Below are 22,936 nucleotides of genomic sequence, written 5' to 3' on the forward strand. Positions count from 1 at the left end.
CCGTCATTGCTTGGCCCTGCCACACTTGGTGACCTCAGATACAGAGGCAGCACAGTTCCCACATCTGTTTTCAGGTGGGGCTTAGCTCAACCATGATAATGTCCCAGAAGTGTCAACACTGGACCTAAACCATTCTGTTTCCATAACCCCATGACCCCAGGTCTGCTTGGGTTAGCTTGGAAGGTGGCGAGGTCCCCGTCAAGAGAGGGCTAAGCAAGAATGACTATGGGGTGACCAAAATCCACAGAGAACACCAACAGTGTCCTTGAGTTCAAGCACTTGGGGGTAGCTTGTGTCCCGTGACACAGTGGTTGAGCCTAACTGTAAACAGCAGTGGTGCAGTGCTATAGTGTCTAGTACTCATTTGTGCTTGCTGACGTAGAAAACCCAAGGTCCAGCATTTCCTTTCCTGGCCTGGAGGCCTGGAGGCTTTCCTGGCCTAAGCAGAGGTAGCCTGTGACACCAGGAAGTGGGAAGGCTGGAAAGGATACCTGTGCGGGAGGCCACTGTGCTAGGTTAGCCTAGGAAGCCTTAGGAAGGGCGGGGGGCCGAGAAGGAGGGGGTGGGCTCAAGCAGGTGCATTTCCCCTTGGCTGAGCTCCGTGGCTCCCGGAGAAGTTGCTAAAATTAAAGCTGGAATCTGAAATTCAAATGAAGAGCGAACCTTTAATTAGACCCTGAATCTAATTCCTTACCCCCCTCGGCAGCGGGCTGTAATTTTAGCAATCAGTACATTAAATATAAACCAGGAGACTACAGTTGCCCACTGCACTGAACTCCTGGGTTTGGCTGGCACTGAGAGCCCCCCTGGACAGCCTTGTACCCAAATCCTGACCAAGATACTGCTCCCTGCTTCCAGCAGTCCCCAACTCTATCCAGGACCCCAACCCCGGCTCCAAACACTCTGCCTCCCAGCCCCTGCAGGGGGATTGGAACTACCCAGTAGGGAAACATTGCTCTAGGCAGGCCTGGGCTAGGGTCAGTGAGGCCAGACGCTCCAAACCTGGTATAAATAACAGTGCACACACACACCAAGTCCCCTGCTTGGTATGTTATGTTGTTTTGTTTTGTTTGGTTTTAATCTTTGCCAGAGGTACAGTTAGAGATCTTTCTAGACCATTTACTTTTAAATTGCCAGCCAGAAGGTGGGGGTGGGGAAAGAGAAGGAGAAAGTTTGAGGGCTGAAGGCTTATCAGAATGGAATCCAAATGTCACATTAGTTGGGAAAGTTGGAAGATTAAATTTTTCAGTGCCCTTCATCTGCCGCTGACATTTGGGGGGGCTTTCTTCTCCCACACCTCTCCCTCCGAGTGGAGCATACGTGGCTTACGCCTCCCAGACCGCTGGCTCCCTACTCCAGCCCATATGCTCAGCAGCTGCCTACTCTGGCTTTACCCAGCACCTAAGGGTATTCCAGGAGCTTCCCAAAACGGGCAGGAGCTGGGTGTCCCCGGTGAAGGGCATGAAGGACAATAGACAGTTTGAGTTTTGTTGCCCAAAACTGTCCCCAGAAGATGGATGGGGGATAGACACGGGGTTACTTCAGAGCTGTGTCCTAGGATGTGGCCTGGTGGAAATGGCCTGGGCAGTGACCAATAGGTTGAAATACACTAGGAGGAAGATGTCTGGGCTTCAGGGAGCAGCAGAGGAGCAATCCCGGAGACCCACTGGGAAGAGGATGAATGGAGGCTGCGCTGAGCTTAGTCAGAAGGGTCTTGGGTGGGGAAACAGGGTGTAGGAGTGTGTGGAGCATTCCACGTGTCTCCCTTGCCTCCCTGTCTGGCTTTTTCTTTTTCCCCTGTACTTTCTCCAGCATCTTCCTTCCTTTCTTGTACACCTGCACTGGAGCCTGTTCCCCCATGGGCTGCAGCATCAGCTCTGTAGCCACAGCTCCACTCCTGCCAGCCTGTGGTAGTAGGCGGCTAGGGGTGGAGGTGGGGGTGGGGTAGCACAGCGCATGCCCAGCCTGCCTGGCCATGAGATACCATAATTGGCACCTGTCAGGCGGCTGCAGCTTGTTTTAGAAAATCAACGGGGGCTTTTACAGTCCTGCTGCTAGCAGGCATGGTGGACTCGGTCTCTGTGCTAGCCCCCATTCATCTCTAGGGCTACCCTGCTATGAGAGATGGTTCCCCTTATGGAGCTAGGACTGTCTGGTACCAAAGGAGCCTGTACACAGGGGAAGGGTGGGACTCAGCGGGGAGCATGGGGGTGCAGAGCTGCCGAGGCTCCACTGCAATTGCACAAGGCATGTCCTTGGAAGCAGAAGTCTGCAGCCCACTCCTACCTGGCTCTCCTGTTTGCCTCCTTCACTGACAGTTGCCTTTCAAGGATGTAGAGAAGGGGTCATTTTGGTTTTGGTTTTAGCTGGGATTTGGCAAATGGACGGTGGATGTGGTGGACAAGGGCAGGCAAATTCATCCAGGAAAGCCTTCTGGGTGAGGGGGTCGATGTGCTGTACCCATGTTCTCCCATGTCTCTCCATCTGTCTCTTGCCTCTGCAATAACCTCTACCTTTAAGATGACCCTGTCTCCTGGACTCTGGCCCTCCCTGTCCTCACCTGCAAGCCTAACCAACCCACTTGCCATTTTCCAGCCCTGACATGGGTGGGGGTGCTTTCTGCAGGATGACCCTGAGAGTGAAGATATGGAGAGGGGATCCAAGACCAGCGCCCTAAGGCTGGACTTCATCGAGGACCCAAACTTCAAGAACAAAGTCAACTATTCATACACGGCTGTGCAGATCCCCACAGACATCTACAAAGGCTGTAAGTGTAAGGGGGCAGGAAGACCCCTTCCCACCCACATGGGGGCAGGGCCCACTTGCCAAGCATTCCAGGTCCCTGAGATGAAAAACTAGTACCACCTACCTCTAGCCAGTCCCCTGCACCCAAGGTCATACATGTTCATTTCTCTGACATACCCACATATAGGCTTCCACACTCAGCAGAGCTTGAAACACAGCCTCTTTGCTGGTATGGTCTCAAGCCTGTGTGCACACATATCCCACACATACATACAAACCTTGTTCCTCACTGCTGGGCTGAATTCCCCCAGAACAGCCCCTTGCCACCCCTAGCCTTCTCTGACTTTATTAGGAGGGGCTGGAAAACACCAGCCTAAGGTGGACACAGAGATTAAGGACAGCAAGGCAGCTGCCATAGACAACAGGCACAGGCCTGACTAACCCACTCCTCTCTATGGCACAGAGCTGAAAGAGTAGGAAATAGTTTCTAACCTGAAATAGTCAAGAGTGTGGTGAAGGGGGACCAGGAAAATGTAGTTGAAATTCCAAGTCCCAGGGGCAGGGCAGCTTTGCACAATGGGAAAACGGGGTCATACCTTCAGTCTACTGCTGGGGCCCCTCATCTGGTTTTCTGCTCTGGGCATCTTCACCATATACTGCTCCAATTCCTTAAGGAAGTTCCTCCAGCAGTAGATTGAAGGCCCTGGTTCTGACATAACTATGTGAGCACCTCCCTATAGGACAGCCTCAGAATCCTCTGGGTTTGGTGGAGGTGGGACGGGTGTGCCGGGATGCTGGGGAAATCACGCAGAGGTAGCAGAGCTACTGTATAGGTTCCAGGAAAAGAGGGAATCCTAGGGTCTTCCAGGAAGCCCCTGCCACCCTCAACATCAGCCACGCCCCCCCCCCAGCAGGCCGCCCACAGACCACCTGCTTGAGCCAGTCGAGAGGCACTATCACAGGCAGGCACGCTAATTAAAACAGGAGCCACACCACCCTCCCCAGTCACCCCTCGCTACCCACACAAATTACATTTTATATGTTTTTTATTTACTGTGTCACTTTTAATTAAATCTGTAATCGCCTGCCTGAGGGGGCATGGTCCCCATTTCCCAACTCAGTGTGATCTGAGAGTGTGCGTGCATGGGCGTGGCAAGGGTGTGGGGGGTGTGCGTGTGGGGATATTGCTTCAGTGTGTCATGCAGGTATGCCCTTGTGGTCACAGATATCTGCAGGGACAATCCACCTGCAGCAAGAGTCACCCCTCTGCTGGCAGCCTGGGGGACTTCCAAGTTTCTCAGACAGGAAGACTGAGGTCCAGGGATAGGCAGGCATGCCATGCAGACTCAAGGACAAATGGTATTGTGCAAAACATTTGAGGGCTATGCTTCATTTTTCCTTAAAAAGAAAAATAGAAAGTGTTCAACTCACTAGACTTCTAAATCAGAAACAGAACCATGACATACTGTTCAATAGGCAGAGCCAATGGTAGAAATAGGTTTCGTGTTCATATTGTGGTCAGTTAAGGAGAACCACAGAGACAGAGAGGGATGAAAGCCAAGCGTAAGGAGCAAGATAGCAGAGAGACACAGCAGAGCCCACACACAAAGGAAAGGCAGGGGGTGGGCGAGGGTGGTCAGGCCCCCGGGCACTGGCAGGGCCTGAAAGGCTGTCAGGCACAGCTCATCTGTTCTCAGGGAATCAAAGGCCTGAGAGAACCTTCTCTGGATGTCACTTGAGATCTCTGATAGGGATCACAGAGGGTACAGCAGCCTGGTACAGTGTATAGATTAAAATCATGGGCCCACACACACATCAAGTAGACTTCAGGGCACCCTGAGTTATGGGACAAGAATGCCATCCAGTTTGGTCAACAGGGTAGAGATCAGCCTTGGTCCGTGAGTGTGTAGAGGGGTAGGCCTGGCAGAGAGGAGGGGTCACCCACGTGCAACTACAGGGGCTAGAGAGGATGGGTCACTGGTGGTAGCATATGAGAGCTCCTGTGCACCCCTTGCCCATGGTAGCAATTGTGTTGCTAAGGTAGGTGGGTTTGGGAGTAAGGGGCTGGGGCTCCTGCGTTTGACTGGAAGCACAGAGATTAGAGGTAGTGATAGCTGCCAAGAATACAGGTTGTATGTGCGTGCACATGTGTGTGCAAGTGCATGTATCTGTGTCGAACTAGGATCCTGGCCCCACCCCTGCCCCTCTGCAGCTCCCACTTCTGCCCCTGCCTGCTCCTGGCCCCAGTTGATTAATCATGGGGCTGAGTGGCTTCCAGCTTATCAGGTACCTTAATAGCTGAATAATTCCAGCCCCATCAGCGGGCCCTTAATTGCTTTCTTGTGGCTGCGGCCTGGAGTGCATGCTGAGTGGGTGAGCTCCCTGGGGACCAGCTGCAGGCTCCAGGCAGCATGCCGGATGGGGGCCCAGCTCACAGTTCCCTGCCACCCAGGCAGCCCTTCTCCACAGGCCACAAACCACATCAGCCCTGCTTGCTCACTGAGGCCTGGTTGAGGGGTAGGCTGAGACATTCCTTTGATGATTTAGAGGAGGGAGAGCAAGAAAATCTTCCTGGGAGAGCTGGTATGGCCCCACGTGAGAGCCTGGAAAATCAAAGAAAGCCTGGGCAAGCCGAGAGCAGGGGAGGCCACTGAGATATGAGGCTGGGGCATCAAGGTCATGGAGATGGGTTTAGCGGGGGCTACCCCAAACTCCACACCCCAGCCTTCTGCCCTGCCCCCCAGCTACCGTCATCCTTAATGAGCTTAACTGGACAGAGGCCCTGGAGAACGTCTTCATTGAGAACCGAAGGCAAGACCCTACACTATTGTGGCAAGTCTTCGGCAGTGCCACAGGAGTCACCCGCTATTACCCAGGTAGGCACCACTGTCTCCCTGGCCCACCCAGCACCTGTCTTGCTCCATCCTGAGATGCATGGGGCACAATGGAGCAAGCCAATCCCCGTAGCTCCCGTCTGCTCCAGTCAGACCCTTCTGCCAGGCCTTTCATCCTCTTTCCATAGCCACACCATGGCGAGCCCCCAAGAAGATTGACCTGTACGATGTTAGAAGACGACCCTGGTGAGTGAGCAAGGAGGGGTCGAGGAGAGATACCCCCTCAGCTCCCCATCTCTCGTGCCTGCTCCCCTCCCTCCCAATATCCAGACCTCCGAGCAGGGCGCAGCCAGCTCTATCCAATTTTCATTTCACACATCGCTGCCACTGGAAAATGGATCCCATCACCCAGGCAAGCCGCCCAGCTGCCTCTGCCCCCACGCATACCGTCCAGTACCCAGGCCCCCCACACCCACTCAGAACTGAGAGATCAGACCTGTGAGGGTGCTTCCAAGGGTAGCTAGAGCCCCTGTCAGGTCAGCTGGCCCCACATACTCATTTGATCCCGAGACACCTCGACCCTCTGCCCTGCCTCTCTCACTACTCCATGATCTTCCCCCCTTCCCCATTCATACACAGCCAGACTCTCTGGGATCTCTCTAGGACAGAGGACACAAGCCACTGAAGCCCTCTGCCCCTGTGGATCACCTACCCCCCACCTCTTATTTACTTAATGAGGGAGCCAGATCACTTACATCACGAGAAAAAACCTGTCTTTTTTATTAAGCACGATCTCCCCGGTGCCTAGACCCATTCCAAACCATGTAGTGCGTGGTCAGTAGAAACACATGAATCAGTAAGTGGGTGGAAGAAGGAAGACCCCGCAGGTCCCATAGGTACCATCCTTAACTGAGTCTTCTCACTGGCAGGTATATACAGGGGGCCTCATCACCCAAGGACATGGTCATCATTGTGGATGTGTGAGTGAGCCTTGTAGGCTGGTGGGATGGGGCTAGGATTGGATTCTGCTGCCTGGGAACTTTATGAGGGAAGGGTGGGGAAAACCTGAGAGCGCACATGTACATGCCCCCTCCCTGCCTGGTTTCCAGGAGCGGCAGCGTGAGTGGCCTGACGCTGAAGCTGATGAAGACATCCGTCTGTGAGATGTTAGACACACTCTCTGATGATGACTATGTGAACGTGGCCTCAGTGAGTGGCAAGGTGGCAGGCAGGCTGGGTACCACTCGCCCCCATCCAACCTGCTCCCATGACAACCATCAGCCCTGTACAACAGCTGTCCATTGTGGCCAGCCTGAGGCCACTCACCACCCCACTGTCCCCACAGTTCAACGAGAAGGCGCAGCCTGTGTCTTGCTTCACACACCTGGTGCAGGCCAATGTGCGTAACAAGAAGGTGTTCAAGGAAGCTGTGCAGGGCATGGTGGCCAAGGGCACCACAGGCTACAAGGCCGGATTTGAGTATGCCTTTGACCAGCTACAGAATGTGAGCCCCACGGGGGGAGGGGGGTAAATGGGTAGCCAGGGGTGGGTGAGGGACCAGGCTTAGTGACATGGGAAGATAAAGATAAATAGCCTTGTTAGTAGTAAACAGGCAGCTTCGACAGACGGTAGCATCTGCCGTGAGGGAGGAGGCCCCACCCTGGACCTGTGAGAGACCAAGGGCTGCCTGACTCTGTTCATCCTTCACTAGTCCAACATCACGCGGGCTAACTGCAATAAGATGATCATGATGTTCACGGATGGGGGTGAGGACCGCGTGCAGGATGTCTTTGAAAAGTACAATTGGCCTAATCGGACGGTAAGGCTCAGCCCTGGTGGGTGGCTGCCCTAAGTTGGGTCCAGGACAGGAGAGGGCTGTCCTCAGGAGGACACTGCGATAACCTCATTGCCCCGACAGGTACGTGTGTTCACGTTCTCCGTAGGACAGCATAACTATGATGTCACACCCCTGCAGTGGATGGCCTGTACTAACAAAGGTACCACTGGATTTCACTACCGGGGCATCTGCCTGCTATGTCCTTCTGCCAACTGTCCATCCATATGCCCAGCTGTTTGTTCACTCACTGTCTGTCTATCCTTCCATGCATACCCATTGTCCATTGCTTTGTCTATTTGTTGGGCTGTCTTGCTTGTCCTTCTGACAAAGCGTCTTTCTGCCCATCTGGCTGTATGTCCACTGTCCGTCTGTCTCCCAGCCTTTTTTTCTGCGCCTACATCTATTTGCTGATCAATCCATCTCCCTGGGCATCCGGGTAAACTCATGTTACTGACATCCTCGAGTGAGGCACCTTCCTCCACCCTATCTCTGTTAGCCACTCCCACCTCTGCTGCTTCTTTAGACCCCTGCAATCTATCCTCTCCTGTAGCATTGGTCACTGTGCCAGGACAGTGGCAGGGAGCATAAAGGAGTTGGGGGAGAGTCACAATACACAGGGAGCTGCAGGTGTACCCCAGGAGACATTACCCCCTGTGCTGTGGGCCTTGCTGTGCCAGTCAAACCCACGTCTCCTCCCTTTGCAGGTTACTATTTTGAGATCCCTTCCATCGGAGCCATCCGCATCAACACACAGGTGAGGTTGTGGAGGAGTCCGCCCCTCCCAGGCCTTGGCTTCCCTCTGGTTGTGGCTGTGTGCTTTCCAGCCATGGGCCAATAGCGACCTCTGGTGGCTACTGTTGCGCATGGCAGTAGATGAGAGAAAAGTGAGTTGGGAAGGACATTTAGTACCTCTCCTCTTCCAGGAATACCTGGATGTGCTGGGTAGGCCCATGGTACTGGCAGGCAAGGACGCCAAGCAAGTGCAATGGACAAACGTGTATGAAGATGCGCTGGTAAGGCCTCTGGGCAAAGAAATGGGACTGGTGGCCTTCCCTCAGGGATGTACCCACATGATCAAGACCTTTGAGGGGCCCTTTATTGGTGTTGACCAAGTAAAAGAAAATGACAGGTGGCCTGTGCCTGAGCCCCTTCTCTGAAAACTCAGAGTGGAGACAGGGCTGGCCTCAGGAGACCATCCTCCTCTCCCTTCAGGGGCTGGGGTTGGTGGTAACAGGGACTCTCCCTGTTTTCAACCTGACACAGGATGGCCCTGGAGAAAAGAAGGTAAGTTGCCCAGTGGGTTACCTGGGGAGGGTTGGCATGCCTGTAGCAGGTCTAGAGATGGAGGAGGGATAGGGCATGCTACAGACTTGGGAGAGCAGCTATCTGTGTCAACAGCTTAGCCCTTAGGATGAGGGCTATAGACTTGACTCATTGTAACATACTGTCCCATTCCTTTGTGCCCAGAACCAGCTAATCCTGGGTGTTATGGGCATCGATGTGGCCCTGAATGACATCAAAAGGCTGACTCCCAACTACACAGTAAGTGTCCACCTGCCCCACTGCCCTGGTTTGCTGTCCATAGTGACACAAGCCAGACACGGCAGGGGAAACATGGGAATTGAAAGACCTTCACAGGGGCCTTTGACTCAGAGAATCAAGAAGGACTTCCCAAGGGAGTTGGTCCAAAGCTGGGGACAGCAAGCTTCATGTGACGGACTAGTCTGCGACTGTTTCAGGCCTCGCTGATCTAAACATCCATTTTCCATGCTAATACTATACTGTGAGAGCAGCTGCAGACAACTCATAGATATATGGCCCATGCAGATTTGTTTCATTTTTGTTGGTTAGTTTTTTTGAGATAGGGTCTCTCTATATAGTTCTGGCTATCCAGGAATTCACTACATAGACCAGGCTGGCCTCCAACTCACAGTGATCTGCGTACTTCTGCCTCACAGGTACTGGAACTACAGGTGTGTGCCACCGTGCCTGGTGGCCTGTAAAGTTTTATTTGATATTTGAATTCCATATCATTTTCACATCATAAAATAATTATTTTGACTTTTAAAAAGTTTAATGTGTGTGGATATTTTGCCTGGATATCTTTCTGTGCCTGGTACCTATGGAGTCCAGAAGACACTGGATCCCTGGAACTAGAGTTACAGATATTCATGAGCTGTTGTATGGGTGCTGGGAATCAAATCCAGTACTCTGGAAGAGCAGTTAGTGCTCTTAACTGAAGCCACCTCTCCAATTCCCTCTTTTGATTTAAAAAAAAAAAAACTTAAAACCTATTGGGCAGTGGTGATGCACCCCTTTAATCTCAGCACTCAAGAGACAGAAAGGCACATGGATCTCTGAATTCAAGGCCAGCTTGATCTACAGAGGGAGTTCTAGGACAAACAGGGTTACACAGAAAGATCCTGTCTCAATAAATAAAGCCATAAAACCCATTTTAGACTTACAGACAAATTATAGCAACAGGTGGCAGGCCAGATTCAGCCCTGCCCAGTAGTGTGCTGGAAGGGGGGTGGGGAGGAATGGGGCAGAGGCAGAAGGAACTCTTCCAAATGAGAGCCTGAACATGGAAGGCAGAAACGAGCCAGGGAAGGGACAGATGGGATGGCTGCTTGGCTACTCAGAGCTTATGGTTAGAGAACTTGGGTCTCAGCTATGAAAGCAAGAGCAAGTACTAAATGTGTGTGACAACTTCAAGCCTAAACTGTGGGAAACCTTTACTTAGCCTGAGAGGTCCCACATACAGTAAGAAACTATCAGAGGCAAAGGCTTGTCCCTGGATACCACTCCTTCCTGCTTGCCTTCCACAAGGCCTGCAGGATCCTAAAAGTCTCTCCTTCCTGTACACCACCACTAAAATAGGGACAGGAAAACATAATTTGACAGCCAGGCAGTAGAGATTCCCTTCTTGATAAAGGAATCAGCAGTAGGTACAAAAGCAGTAGCCTTGTGGGCCTCATGCAGGTGCGGAGGCTGGGCTGGCTGGTTCCTCCATGGGAAATGGAGAATGCCCACCTACCTACAGGACTAGTCAACCTTGGTGTGGACTGGTGTATGAGGGACACCCAGCCTGTAAAGGCAAGCAGAATGGAAAACAGAATGGAGGACAGCTCAGAGTCTAAGAAATCCCTGCACGGCCCTCTGAGACCTCAATCTGTACTCCACAGCTTGGCGCCAATGGCTATGTGTTCGCCATCGACCTGAACGGCTATGTGTTGCTACATCCCAATCTCAAGCCCCAGGTGAGACAAGTGAGTACCCCTGAGGGCTGGGAACCCCTCCAAGGCGAGGACTCCTGATTTTCTATCTGTCTTCCTGTAGACTACCAACTTCCGGGAGCCTGTGACCTTGGACTTCCTGGATGCAGAGCTGGAAGATGAGAACAAGGAGGAGGTGAGCCAAAAGCCGGGAGGAGGGAGAACACGGCTGGCGCGGGAGCAGGGGGTTCACACCGTTGGCCTTTGCAGATCCGCCGCAGCATGATTGACGGTGACAAAGGCCACAAGCAGATCAGAACCTTGGTCAAATCCCTGGATGAGGTATGAAGGCACAGGCCAGGGATCAAGGGCATCAAAGTGGGCACCCATCCCTACCCACCCACCCCTGCCTGCTCACCCAAGAACCTGATGCAGCCTCCTCTCCCAGAGGTACATAGATGAAGTGATTCGGAACTACACCTGGGTGCCTATAAGGAGTACCAACTACAGGTGAGTGGGCCAAAGCTGGGCAGACAACAAAGGGAGAAAGTGACCCTGACGTTTGAACCTGGTTGCTTCCCTCCTCTTGCACCCTGGTCCTTACTGTTTATTTACCTTGAGATGTTTGGTTCTCCAGGGGCCTCCCTGGCCCCTGTGTGACAAGCAGCAGGTCCTAGAAGAACAGGACTGAGGACAGAACAGTACACCTAACGTCCTCCCATCTGGAGGGTCTCCTGCGTACCACACTCGGCCTGCTCACTATCAGCATCGTGGCCTCTGTGCCAGTCTTGACCCTCTCAGCATAGGCTGCCCTCACTGTGCCCTATACAGCTGCTCCTCGGTCCATTCTGAAATGCCAGGAGCATTGTCACCCCAGGACCAGCCCATACCGTTTCCTGGCTCTCATAGAGTTCATGCTCTGCCCCTCAAAAGCTTCCTGTTGGCCAGGAGATGGTGGGGCAGGTGGGCACTGAAGTGGACAGAACGGTGGGGAGTCCCTTTGGGACTAGCAGTTTCGAAGCCTCCAGGATGGTTTGGGGAGAAGAGAGCTTAGGGCCCTGGTGTCTCCAAGGTGTTAATTCCTAGGATATGCAGTTGTACAGGGGAGTTGTGGCCACCTCAGCTTGAGCCTCTTTGGCTCCAAGGCCCTAGAAAGGAAGGGTGAGTGTGGCTTACCTCTCCTCATCAGTGACCTGTGCTCTCCCTTCCCCTCCTCCCCAGCCTGGGGCTGGTGCTTCCACCATACAGCACCTACTACCTCCAAGCCAACCTCAGCGACCAGATCCTGCAGGTCAAGTGTAAGTGGCCTGGCCCCTGCCTGCCTCCTGCACCCCTGCCTCTGCCCCTGCACCCTTGGCCGGCCCCAGGCAGCATAGCCAGCCGAGCTTGCGGGCAAGGCAGCCCCTCCTGCCCAGTCTGCCCAGCCTCAGGCGCACCCACAGGCTGGGGAACCAGCCTTTGAAAGTCTGGAAATCTGCATGCTTGCCTTTTCTCAGATTTGGTTCTAGACCATTCTCTCATAGTTTCCGTTGAGGATTGTTTTTGGTTTTTCCTATCCCGTGTCTTCCCTCCTTAGCCTGCCTGCCCTGAACACTCCTGGGGGCTACATTCCTGGAAGACACCCCTCTCCAATCTATTCTTCTACTCCCCTTGCCCTGGTCCTCCCTCTGTGGTTCCACCTCTGTCCCAAGGTCTCTTGTCCTCTGTTCCTCCTCTTCCTCCTCTCCCTCCTCCCCCTCCTTTCCTCCTTCCCCTTCTCCTTCAGGTCACATTCTTCCTCCATCTCTTCCTCTCATTTCTCTCTTCCTCTTCCTCCTTTCTCCTTCTCTTCACCTTAACCCCCTCTCTTGCCTCGTCCTTCTGCTCAGTCCCTCCATCCCTTCTGCCTAACCTAGAACCCCTCCCTCCCTCCCTCTGGTCTTTCTTTTGTCTGTATCCTTCCCTCTCTCCTCCCTCCTTTGTTCCCTGGCTCTTGTTTTACACCATTCTCCTTCCTCCCCTTGGCTCCTCTCTCTCTCTCTCTCTCTCTCTCTCTCTCTCTCTCTCTCTCTCTCTCTCTCTCTCTCTCTCTCTCTCTCTCCTGCCCCCTTCCCTCTCCCTCCTCCAGCTCTCCCACTCCTCTGCCTGTGGCTCCCTGTGCATGCCTGCTTACCACGGGCCTTTCTGGAAAGGCCTAGATCTCAGGCCTGGCCCTGCGTGCCCAATGCCAGAGGTCACTGGGAGGGAGGCTGGGGCTCCGGCCCCACCGGGCGCCCCCCCACCTGCCTGGCCGACTGGGGCTCATCTCCTTTGAGTTTCTTGCTCTCTCTTTTCTCTCTCATGTCATTTTTTTTGCAAGAAGTTTCCTTTCGGTATGATGATGAGACACAATATTTTCATTCAAACAGCCATTGAATAAAATATTGTTTGTGCCCCTCCCCTTCCCCTCCCCCTTTTTGTTTGTTTTTGTGTTTGTGTTTTTGTTTTCCTCGCTTTCTCTCTTGGTGGACTGTCCCAGTGCCAATCAGCAAACTGAAGGGCAAGTATATTCAGAACCAGTGCTCCCTCCTCCCCCCCACCCACCCCCACGCCCCTGCTTGCCCCCCTTCCTGCCCAGGACCAGCCACACCCCTGCCCTCCGGGGCTCCCTCCCAGCATCCCTTGGCTCCTCAGTTCTTGCCTCTCCTCTGATCCTGACACCCCTCTTAGAGCCAGTAGCCCACTTCTGGGGCTGTCTGCAGAGAGTTCTCCAACGTGTCCTGTGGGCTCAGACCCCTTCCTCCCATTCCTCAGTCCTTGTGAGACCCCATGGGAAGCCCCCTGCCTCACCAACTTCTCTGGTCCTCCAAGACAACTCGACAGTGAGAACAGAGCTGTATGCTTCACTACCACCCACCCAGCAGGGCAGGAAGTTCTAGTAGTGGGTAGGGAAGTCCCACCAGGCATCCTCTAGAAGGCTCTTAGGCCTCTGGGTTCTGGTGTGGCCCCAGAGCTCACAGCCCTACTAGAAGAGAGGTAGCAAGGCTCAGAAGCCTTAGTGGGAGTCACAGAGGGCAGGCAGCCTGGCCACAGGAGGACAAGGTTGTCCCACCATCCCGGGTAATGTGTGTGCTGCTGCTCCTCCTGCTCCTGGGGCCTTTGCTACCTCTAGAGGAAAACAGCCTAGTGACAAAGCAAAGGACCCCCAAGTTAATTCCCAGAACAGTGGGTAGTGAGCTGCCAGGCCTCGTCAGAGAACAGTGAAAGTTAGCACGGATGGCACATGATGAGGCCTTTGGTACACAGACTGCTGCCTTTCCAGGGAGCATTTGACCATGTGAGTTATGGCAAACCAAATAAGGCTGTCCCCAACCTGGAAGCAGAGAAATCCCCAAGAAACCCAGGGCCCTATCTAGCCTAGTCCAACAAAGGGAATAAGCTGCCCCTGCTGGCCCAAGTCAGGGTCGGGTGCATACCCCAATCCCACTGGCTTGAGTTGTCTTTTTTGCCATCTCCCACTCACCCCCCCCCCCAGAACTTCAAGGCCCTGGTCACATGACAAACAGAGTATAGACTCCCTCCTTCTCCCTCCTCCTCCCTCCTCCCTCTCTTTTCTTTCTCCCCTCCCCCTCTTCCCACCCTCTCCCTTCCCCTTTGGCTTGTGTCCAGACCCTGCCTCACAGTCCTATCAGAAAGGTACAGTCCAACCAGTGACTGCCCAGCCCTTCAAAGCAGCCCTAGTTTCCCATGTTCAGAACTTTGCAGTGCATCATGGGAGTATGTGGGAACAGTGAAAACCCCGCTTTTGGGATGACTAAAGCTCTGTGGTAAAAGAGAGTTTGAGATGTTGGTGAGGATGAGTAGGGAAAACCAAGTATTGTGCAGGCCTAAAACCCCATCACTCAGGAGTTCCAGGCAAGAATTGGAGGCTAGTCAAGGCAAACAAGACCACCTTTTTTAAAACAAATGAGGTAGACTGCCAGAATTACACAAGCCAAGGGCCCCCACAGGTGCATATAACAGCCGGGGGTACAGCTCAGTTGCAACAGTGCTTGTCATTGCCTGGCATTTACAAAGTCCCAGGTTCAGTCTCCAGCATCACATAAGCCAGGTGTGATGGTGCATGCCCATATCCCAGCATTCTGAAGGTGTATGCAAGAGAATCAGAAGTTCAAAGTCATCCTCAGCTGTATAAGGGAGTCCTAGGCCGATACGGACTGCAGACCTTGTCTCAAAAGAATAAAATATGCACACAGCAGGGTAATCCAGTCCAGATGGGCAGAAAGAGGGGCCATAGTGAGTCCTGCAGCCACATTCTCAGGTCTGTGAGCACACGCTCATACAAAGACAAACATGTACACACACTTATGTATCCACTCCACACACATGCATGGCTCATAAGCCTGAGGCACAGGCCCAGCTGTTAGACCATCCACCCAGACACTCCCAGCATTCTCCCCTGTCTACTCCTTGGAAGCATGGACACTAGACCTTCCCTAGGTACCCTGCTCCTCCCAGCCAGGAAAGCAAGTATGCAGAGCTCAGCAGCAGCCCTGTCTCATCACACTACAGAACAGTTCCTGCCCCCTATGGGTTTCCTGTCACCCAGCATCCTGCTCCAGGAAGGACACCTCATCCCCCAGACCTCCATGATGCACTGCAATACCTCCACCAGCAGCAGCTGCTCACACCCGTCTCTGGTTGGACTGTCAGTGCCCGTGAGAAACCCTTCCGGTTTGGCCATGTTGATGCCTGACACAGAACAAAAGCAAGACCTACCAAAAATACAAACAGCTGCGGCAAAGAGAGATTTAAAAAAAAATAAAAATCCCGCAGCCAAAAGCCGATTCCCTTCCTCAAAGTCTCTTTGGAGGCAAAGGAAGCTCAGCATGCGGTTTTTCCATCATGGATGTGATAAGAGCAAGACCGGCGCCTCCCCCAGACCATGCATATATATAGCAGTGTGTGTATATATATGTGTGTGTGTGTGTGTCCGTGTATATGTGCTATACAGCAGTATGGAAGCATATACAGCCACGCTAAGGGACTCACTGCCGACAGAGGACCAGGCCCGGGCAACATATTGGCTATAACTGCCCTTCTCCTGCGATGCTGTAGTCTCCACAGGCCCCACACCCTCCTCGCCCTCCCTTCTCTCTGGCTCAAACCTGATCGCGGAAGTGGCGGGTTACCTCTTTGCCAGTGTCTCCCCCCTCCCTCAAGCTGCCTTGTCCCTACCTCTCCCTCCAGCCCCATCAGCTCTAAGCCCCCCTGGCCTCCCGCCTCCCCAGCCCCCGCCGGATAACCCCCCCGTTTCTGTTGCAGATTTTGAGTTCCTGCTCCCCAGCAGCTTTGAGTCTGAAGGACATGTTTTCATTGCTCCCAGGTAGCTTGCGTGTGGCCTTGCTGAGGTGTCCTCCCCTACCCTGACCGTCCTGGCCCTACCTCCTGCACTGCTGCCTGGAGCTCTGTGTGTCTATGTCCTGTGTAGTGTTGCTCCCAGTTCCAATACATAGCCCGGTATGTGCGGCTGTGTACATACCCAGGCCATGTAGCCGCACCAGGCAGCAGTAGCCAGTAGCCCACAGACGATCTCCCACCAGGCCTGGGGCAGGTGGGCTTTGGATTCTCTGCTACCTTCTGTGCCCTCCCAGGCAACCAGGAGGGAGGAGCCTTTTCCACCTTGGGCTGGCTGTCCCCCAGCACACCCTCGCTGGGCGGCTGCTGCTCTGGTCTGTGGCCTCCTGCCCACACCTGACCCATTCCCCCCACTGTTGTCCTGCGTCAGTCAGTGTTTGTGTGGGTCTGAGGGCTGAGCCAGCCAGAGCCCCTGTGACCACTGCCAGTGCTGCTCATCATGGGTGTGGTGGCTCGTGGTGGCTCACTGAGCATGGGGGAGAAATGGGGGAGGGGGTGGCAAGAAGTTGAGGAACTGCTCTGGCAAGTGAGGGATCAGGACCCAGAGCCATCCCAGGAGTGCACACTCAGTGTGAACACATGCAGCCTAGTGTGCACACGGTCTGCCTTGAACTACATCTGAGGAGGCCATGGCCCCTGGTGCTGGCGCCCTCTCTTGTGACCTGGGATTTAAATGAGAGCACTCTCTGGCACCACACGGGACTCTGGACACTCCTAACCTCTGTGTGTAGGCACGTTGCGTGCATGCACCCACAAATTTCTGACTCTCTGTAGATGTTTGTACCTGTGAGTCATTGTGTACATGTGCAAGAGGCCAAGTGTCCATGTGGGGTGGTCTGTGTGCGTTAGTGATTGGAAATGGGGGGCGCAATCCTGAAGCAGCTGAGGGAAGAGATGCCATTTTTATGACTGCTTTGGGAGCACTGAATAAGTGTGTGTGAGTGAATGAAGTGCCCTACAGACGTGAACATATATTTCACGCGTGTGGTATATCTTATGCACAGTTGTGTGGCTGTCACTGGACATGTCCACACAGATAGTACAATTTACAAAGACACTCGGAGCCAGTGGATCAGTGTGGCTGCGAATCCAGTCCCAAGTGCCCACAGGAAACTTTTGGTCCTCCCACAGCCTGGGGAAGTTGTTCATTCTTTAAAAGGGTACACATAGTTGCTGTCATCTTGGCCACTGGGGAGATCCCTGGTGGCAGGGGAGTGACTAAGGGAAAGATGGCTCCATCCACCAGAGAGTCCTTGTTCTCCAAGAACCCCATACCCATGTTTTCTGGACCCCCAAGCCTGAGCCTGGTGGGGGTCTGCCCACTTTGAGGAACAGCCTGTCCAAGGGCCCACACACTCCTACTGACACCCCAACTGTGGCATGATGAAAAAAGGGAGCCCCGGGAAACCAGAATGCATTGCCCAAAGGCACAAGGCCAGGAAGAGGCAGGATGGGGTCCTAGACACTGACAATAACAGGTGCTGATACTCAACCCCACCTCATGCCCATAGGAACCTCGTAGGGCATACAGGCAGATGGGTCAGCCACTGGCATTTGCATTTCCTGGGGCCACCTGGGTGTGCCATCTGGGTCCAACTATACACAAGAAATGGCAGGTTCGGCAGGGCCAAGACCAGGAAAGAGAAAAGCCACCAGGGTAGAGGAAGCAATCCCTCCTCCTGCCCACTCTGCCTACCCTAACTAAGCCCCAGCAGCCTTCAGGCTCATGGTGACCACAGCCTGTGAGAACATTCATGCCCCTCCCCGCAACCTGGACTTCTCAGCCAACGTCCAGGCAACCTGTCGGGAAGCCTGGATCCCTCTGCCCTGTGCAGCTCCCCAAGCCCGCTCTTCTTGCCCCTCCCCACCCCCAGAGAGTATTGCAAGGACTTGAATGCCTCAGACAACAACACCGAGTTCCTGAAAAACTTCATCGAGCTCATGGAGAAAGTGACTCCGGACTCCAAGCAGTGTGAGTATATGGCAGGGCATCTGGGTGTAGGCAGGGTCTGGGGTCAGGCCACAGAGACAGGAGGGAGGCCGGTACACAGAGGAGTCTGGAGACAAGCAGGCAGGGCCTGGACCAAGGATATAGAGAAGGCGTGTGGCAGAGCCCTGGAGATTAGAGGCAGGGATGACATAGAGCGACAATAAGACTCCTTTCCGTCTTGTCCCATTCCAGGTAATAACTTCCTTCTGCATAACTTGATTTTGGACACGGGCATTACACAGCAGTTAGTGGAGCGTGTGTGGCGGGACCAAGATCTCAACACGTACGCACCACCGCCCAGGCTATGGCTATGTGTGGCAGGAGGCTGGGGTTGTCCCAGAGGCCCTGGCCTTGCACAGTAGAAGGCAGGCCTGTGACCCCCTTCTCCCTGTTGCTCCCAGGTACAGCCTGCTAGCCGTATTTGCTGCCACTGATGGTGGCATCACACGTGTCTTCCCAAACAAGTAAGTGACCAGCCCCACTCGGCAACAACTCTCCCAGTCTGGGACTTTGCCATGATTTCACTACCCAGAAGCCTCTGCCCTGCCAAGACCATTGTATGCCACGAGCTGCCTTATGGTGTGTGGCTATATGCCCACTGAGCTCTGCCTGTCTTGGGTGCTCTAGGGCAGCCGAAGACTGGACAGAAAACCCTGAACCCTTCAATGCCAGCTTCTACCGACGCAGCCTGGATAACCATGGTTATATCTTCAAGCCCCCACACCAGGACTGTGAGTGTCTGTCCATAAAGCCCGGCAGCAGGTGGGAGGCCTTAACTGAGACCAGGGACATGTAAACAGAAAGGCTATGCCAAATGCTGTATGGGGTGCTATAGGCTTAAGCTGGGTCCAGCCCTGATTTGGCAGGGCCCAGTTTTAGAGTGGCCAATATGGTCACTCCTGACTGCTTGCTCCACCCATCCAACCCAGCCCTGTTAAGACCACTGGAGCTGGAGAATGACACAGTAGGCGTCCTTGTCAGCACAGCTGTGGAACTCAGTCTAGGTCGTCGCACACTGAGGCCAGCAGGTGAATGTTAAGACTGAGGTGGGTCTGGGGCAATAGTCAGGACACTGACCAGGCTGGTAGCACAGATACCCACTGCTCTCTCTCACAGTGGTGGGTGTCAAACTGGACCTAGAGGCTTGGGCTGAAAAGTTCAAGGTGCTTGCCAGCAACCGCACCCATCAGGACCAACCTCAGAAGGTATTTGGGCAGGGGAAGGGGAAGTAAGCCCTCTCTGGAGTCTCCAAGGACTCCTAACAAGCCTGCCACTCAGACTGGCTCCAGTACCTGTGGGAAGGCAGGGGGTGCTGCAGATGGCCTGGGGAACCAGCATATGAGGGGTAACAGACTTGAGGAAAACTGGTGGACGCCTTACAGCCCCCATTCTCTGCCAGCAGTGCGGCCCCAGCAGCCACTGTGAGATGGACTGCGAGGTTAACAACGAGGTGCGTGCGCTCTGATTCTGCTCTGGACCCTCGCTAGCTTCCCTCAGCCCCAGACTCCTTGATCTCAACTGTGACTCCTAGCCTGCCCCTTAGCCTTTCAATCTTTTTTTTTTTTTTTTTTTTCTTTTTTGTTTTTGTTATTGTTTTTCGAGACAGGGTTTCTCTTTATAGAACTCACTCTGTAGACCAGGCTGGCCTTGAACTCAGAAATCCACCTGCCTCTGCCTCCCAAGTGCTGGGATTAAAGGCGTTTAGCCTTTCAATCTTGACACCCCTATCCTGACTTCCTCTTCTTGCCAGACCTAGAGGAGCAGTGCCCCTCACTCTGAACCACTGGACTGCCAGAGCCTGAAATAGTCTGGGGTGGGCGCCCTCACCATTCTTATCTCCCTTGCCTACCTCTTAGGACCTGCTCTGTGTCCTCATTGATGATGGAGGATTCCTGGTGCTGTCAAACCAGAACCATCAGTGGGACCAGGTAAGGGTCAGGAAGAAAGCGGAAGGACAGTGTAGGTCAGAGCCTTCTAGAGCATGCCACTGCCAGCCCTGTGACTATGACTCTCTCTCCCTACATCCCCAGGTTGGCAGATTCTTCAGTGAGGTGGATGCCAACCTGATGCTGGCACTGTACAATAACTCCTTCTACACCCGAAAGGAATCCTATGACTATCAGGCAGCCTGTGCCCCTCAACCTCCTGGCAACCTGGGTGCTGCACCCCGGGGTGTCTTTGTGGTAAGTTCCCAGATTAGGAGACTCACTTACAATCACGTGCGCGCGCACGCGCGCACACACACACACACACCTCTAACATTTGAGAGGGCTAGGGTTGGCGTAGAACCAGAGGCGACCTGCTCCTCTCTCCACTGCAGCCCACCATTGCAGATTTCCTTAATTTGGCCTGGTGGACCTCTGCTGCCGCCTGGTGAGTCCTGAAGGAGAGGTTGGTAAAGGAGGCCTTGTAAGGCACTGGTCACCTGCTGACCGCCCGTACTCGGTGCCCCGTGCTCTACAGGTCCTTATTCCAGCAGCTACTCTATGGTCTCATCTATCACAGCTGGTTCCAGGCAGGTAAGTAGGGCTTGGGAGACTCAGCCCCAAATCTGAGTCTAGGGTGGAAACAGACACGCGCATCACAGGGAGGGTGGAGCTTAGGGCTGCACCAAGCTGAGGCGGAGGACACGTCATTGTGGGCGGGGCTGAGGCGTCTGGGCCCCACAGACCCGGCAGAAGCCGAGGGCAGCTCCGAGACGCGTGAGAGCAGCTGCGTCATGAAACAGACCCAGTACTACTTCGGCTCGGTGAACGCGTCCTATAACGCCATCATCGACTGCGGAAACTGCAGCAGGTACTTGCAGAGCGAGGGGTGGGGCTTGTTAGAAGGGCGTGATCTGTAGAGGTTGTGGGCGGGGCGATGGCTCCAGGGTGGAGCGAACCTCTAAGGCTCCGCCCTCCGATCATCCGTCTAGGCTGTTCCACGCGCAGAGACTGACCAACACCAACCTTCTGTTCGTGGTGGCCGAGAAGCCGCTGTGTAGCCAGTGCGAGGCGGGCCGGCTGCTGCAGAAGGAGACACACTGTATCCTGCCCCCGCCCTCCCCGCCGCCGGCTCCCCTCCTGCCCCGCGCTCCCCCTCCCTCCCCCACGTCTCTGCCGCCGCCTCCTTGACTCCCCACCCATGCCCAGCGGACGGCCCGGAGCAGTGCGAGCTGGTGCAGAGACCGCGATACCGAAGAGGTCCGCACATCTGTTTTGACTACAACGCAACGGTGAGTCGGGGGAGCGACGCTGCTGACATCTGCGAGCCTGAGCCGGCTGGGTACCGACCGCTTCCTTATCTTCCTTCCCGTAGGAAGATACCTCAGACTGTGGCCGCGGAGCCTCCTTCCCTCCGTCGCTGGGCGTCTTGGTTTCCCTGCAGCTGTTGCTCCTCCTGGGCCTGCCACCTCGGCCGCAGCCTCAAATCCACTCCTTCGCTGCCTCTCGCCGCCTCTGAGCGACCCACACACACACATCATGCCCCCCGCCTTGGCCTCCTAGCACCCTCCCATTCCACATTCCCCGATCTAGAGCCTTGGCCACTGTCTCCTGAAGGACCTGGGCCCCTTCCCCTGGAGCCTGTGCCTTGGGGCAGGAGAGCCCCAAAGTAAGGTGCCATGGGGTTTGGCACACAAGATTTAGCTCACCCTTGAACTGTCCAAGTGCCCGCAGTCCCTGGACTCATCCCCGTGGCTGGGACAGGAGGCCACTAGTTACCGATGCCAAACCAGGCCTCCACCGACCCACCTACCTGGAGATTTCCTCTATGTAGGCAACCCTGCCACTGCTGGGCGCCTCTAACTGGCCCTTTGGCCCCACCCAAGCCCAAACTTACCTTCTCTGGGGAAAAAATAGTAGGAGAGATGGTAATGGTGAGAGATAAATTCTGGGGGCACCCCCCCATAGGCTTCTGGCCCTTTCAGGCTACAAACCCCCAGTCTTGCAGGTGTCAGGGCAGTTTCACAATGACATCAGTTTAGACAAACCCCATATACACCTGGACCTCTGAGAGCAGAAACAGGACTCTCATTAGACATACCCGAGAGGAAACACACAGACACACACCATGGGGGACCCACAAAGCCTTACACAGGGCCAGAGGTCAGTGAAGGGGTTGGCCTGTGTGTTCCATCTCTGCTCACCTCTGCCTCTACTCTGAGATGCAGCCTGGCTGGTCCTCCCATCTCTAAAACTGAATGTCAAACCGTGCCAAATGCTGGGGGAAGGCCTCACTTTTTCACCCCTAGCCACCAGTGTCCCCAAGTGCCCCTCACCCTGCCAGGTGCTCATTGCAACCATCGCTCACCAGTGTCAGGCCCCTAGTAGGACCACACATCACCACCTGAACCCCTTTGGCAGAAGAACCCCGCCAGACATTGTACTTGGCTTTAGCAGGGGTGACTTGGTCTCTCCTGGCTGGGCCATCCCATCCCCAATCTGGTTCTTACATACTCAGGCCTAATTCTCTCTGTATACACACACACACACACACACACACTGCCCCAGGAGGCCAAATTGCCTCTACCTTGCTGAACACACACTTGCACCATGCACATGTCTAACCAACCGTGCTGCACACACAGAAGCTGGGCCTGGGACACATCTCTTCACACCATTTATTCTGTCATTTCTCCCAAAGGCATCGTAACCTGGGGGCCAGGAGGGGACTGAGGGCAGGGTGGGGGGGAGTTGTAGCCATGAGGCTCAGATGGACTGGGAGGAGGGGGGAGGGTGATACATTAATTAACGGCTTCGTTAACTAATGTCATGTTGCTTGTTGCTTTCTCAGTGTGTGTATGGTCCATGCCCAATGCTGCAGACAGGGTGGGTGTCCATGATGTGTGACCCAGCCTGGATTGTCAGCTGTGTCCTGTGGGGGCGCGTGTGTAACTGTAGTGTAGTCAGGTGCTCAACGGAGAATATAAACAAAAAAAGAAACAAACATATAAATA

At 54.3% G+C, this 22,936-nt stretch overlaps 1 protein-coding gene across 6 annotated transcripts in view; it reads left to right on the top strand.

The window, feature by feature from the left end:
* The window catches only part of Cacna2d2 (calcium voltage-gated channel auxiliary subunit alpha2delta 2), a 129,593-nt gene extending 106,950 nt beyond the window's left edge, over positions 1–22,643 (top strand). Inside the window, exons 6-39 of one of the 6 annotated variants that reach the window (XM_028756600.1) lie at positions 2,626–2,767; positions 5,490–5,621; positions 5,768–5,825; positions 6,509–6,559; positions 6,689–6,788; positions 6,925–7,083; positions 7,291–7,398; positions 7,498–7,576; positions 8,121–8,170; positions 8,340–8,429; positions 8,629–8,700; positions 8,884–8,958; positions 10,602–10,676; positions 10,756–10,827; positions 10,902–10,973; positions 11,080–11,141; positions 11,853–11,929; positions 13,129–13,149; positions 15,915–15,975; positions 17,882–17,979; positions 18,190–18,280; positions 18,399–18,461; positions 18,625–18,728; positions 18,927–19,025; positions 19,114–19,202; positions 19,400–19,447; positions 19,854–19,925; positions 20,028–20,180; positions 20,318–20,370; positions 20,461–20,516; positions 20,667–20,793; positions 20,915–21,024; positions 21,132–21,214; positions 21,298–22,643. In XM_028756600.1, the coding sequence (XP_028612433.1) occupies positions 2,626–2,767; positions 5,490–5,621; positions 5,768–5,825; positions 6,509–6,559; positions 6,689–6,788; positions 6,925–7,083; positions 7,291–7,398; positions 7,498–7,576; positions 8,121–8,170; positions 8,340–8,429; positions 8,629–8,700; positions 8,884–8,958; positions 10,602–10,676; positions 10,756–10,827; positions 10,902–10,973; positions 11,080–11,141; positions 11,853–11,929; positions 13,129–13,149; positions 15,915–15,975; positions 17,882–17,979; positions 18,190–18,280; positions 18,399–18,461; positions 18,625–18,728; positions 18,927–19,025; positions 19,114–19,202; positions 19,400–19,447; positions 19,854–19,925; positions 20,028–20,180; positions 20,318–20,370; positions 20,461–20,516; positions 20,667–20,793; positions 20,915–21,024; positions 21,132–21,214; positions 21,298–21,441 (2,946 nt within the window). In that variant the 3' untranslated portion in view covers positions 21,442–22,643. Of the gene's footprint in view, positions 1–2,625; positions 2,768–5,489; positions 5,622–5,767; positions 5,826–6,508; positions 6,560–6,688; positions 6,789–6,924; positions 7,084–7,290; positions 7,399–7,497; positions 7,577–8,120; positions 8,171–8,339; positions 8,430–8,628; positions 8,701–8,883; positions 8,959–10,601; positions 10,677–10,755; positions 10,828–10,901; positions 10,974–11,079; positions 11,142–11,852; positions 11,930–13,128; positions 13,150–15,914; positions 15,976–17,881; positions 17,980–18,189; positions 18,281–18,398; positions 18,462–18,624; positions 18,729–18,926; positions 19,026–19,113; positions 19,203–19,396; positions 19,448–19,853; positions 19,926–20,027; positions 20,181–20,317; positions 20,371–20,460; positions 20,517–20,666; positions 20,794–20,914; positions 21,025–21,124; positions 21,215–21,297 lie in introns of all 6 variants that reach the window. The other 5 variants (XM_028756601.1, XM_028756596.1, XM_028756597.1 and 2 more) reach the window with 5 other exon arrangements.
* The last annotated feature ends 293 nt before the right edge of the window (positions 22,644–22,936 follow it).

This window comes from Grammomys surdaster, unplaced genomic scaffold (genome assembly GCF_004785775.1).
Source record: "Grammomys surdaster isolate TR1022 unplaced genomic scaffold, NIH_TR_1.0 126131, whole genome shotgun sequence".
NCBI classification, from domain to species: Eukaryota; Metazoa; Chordata; class Mammalia; order Rodentia; family Muridae; genus Grammomys; species Grammomys surdaster.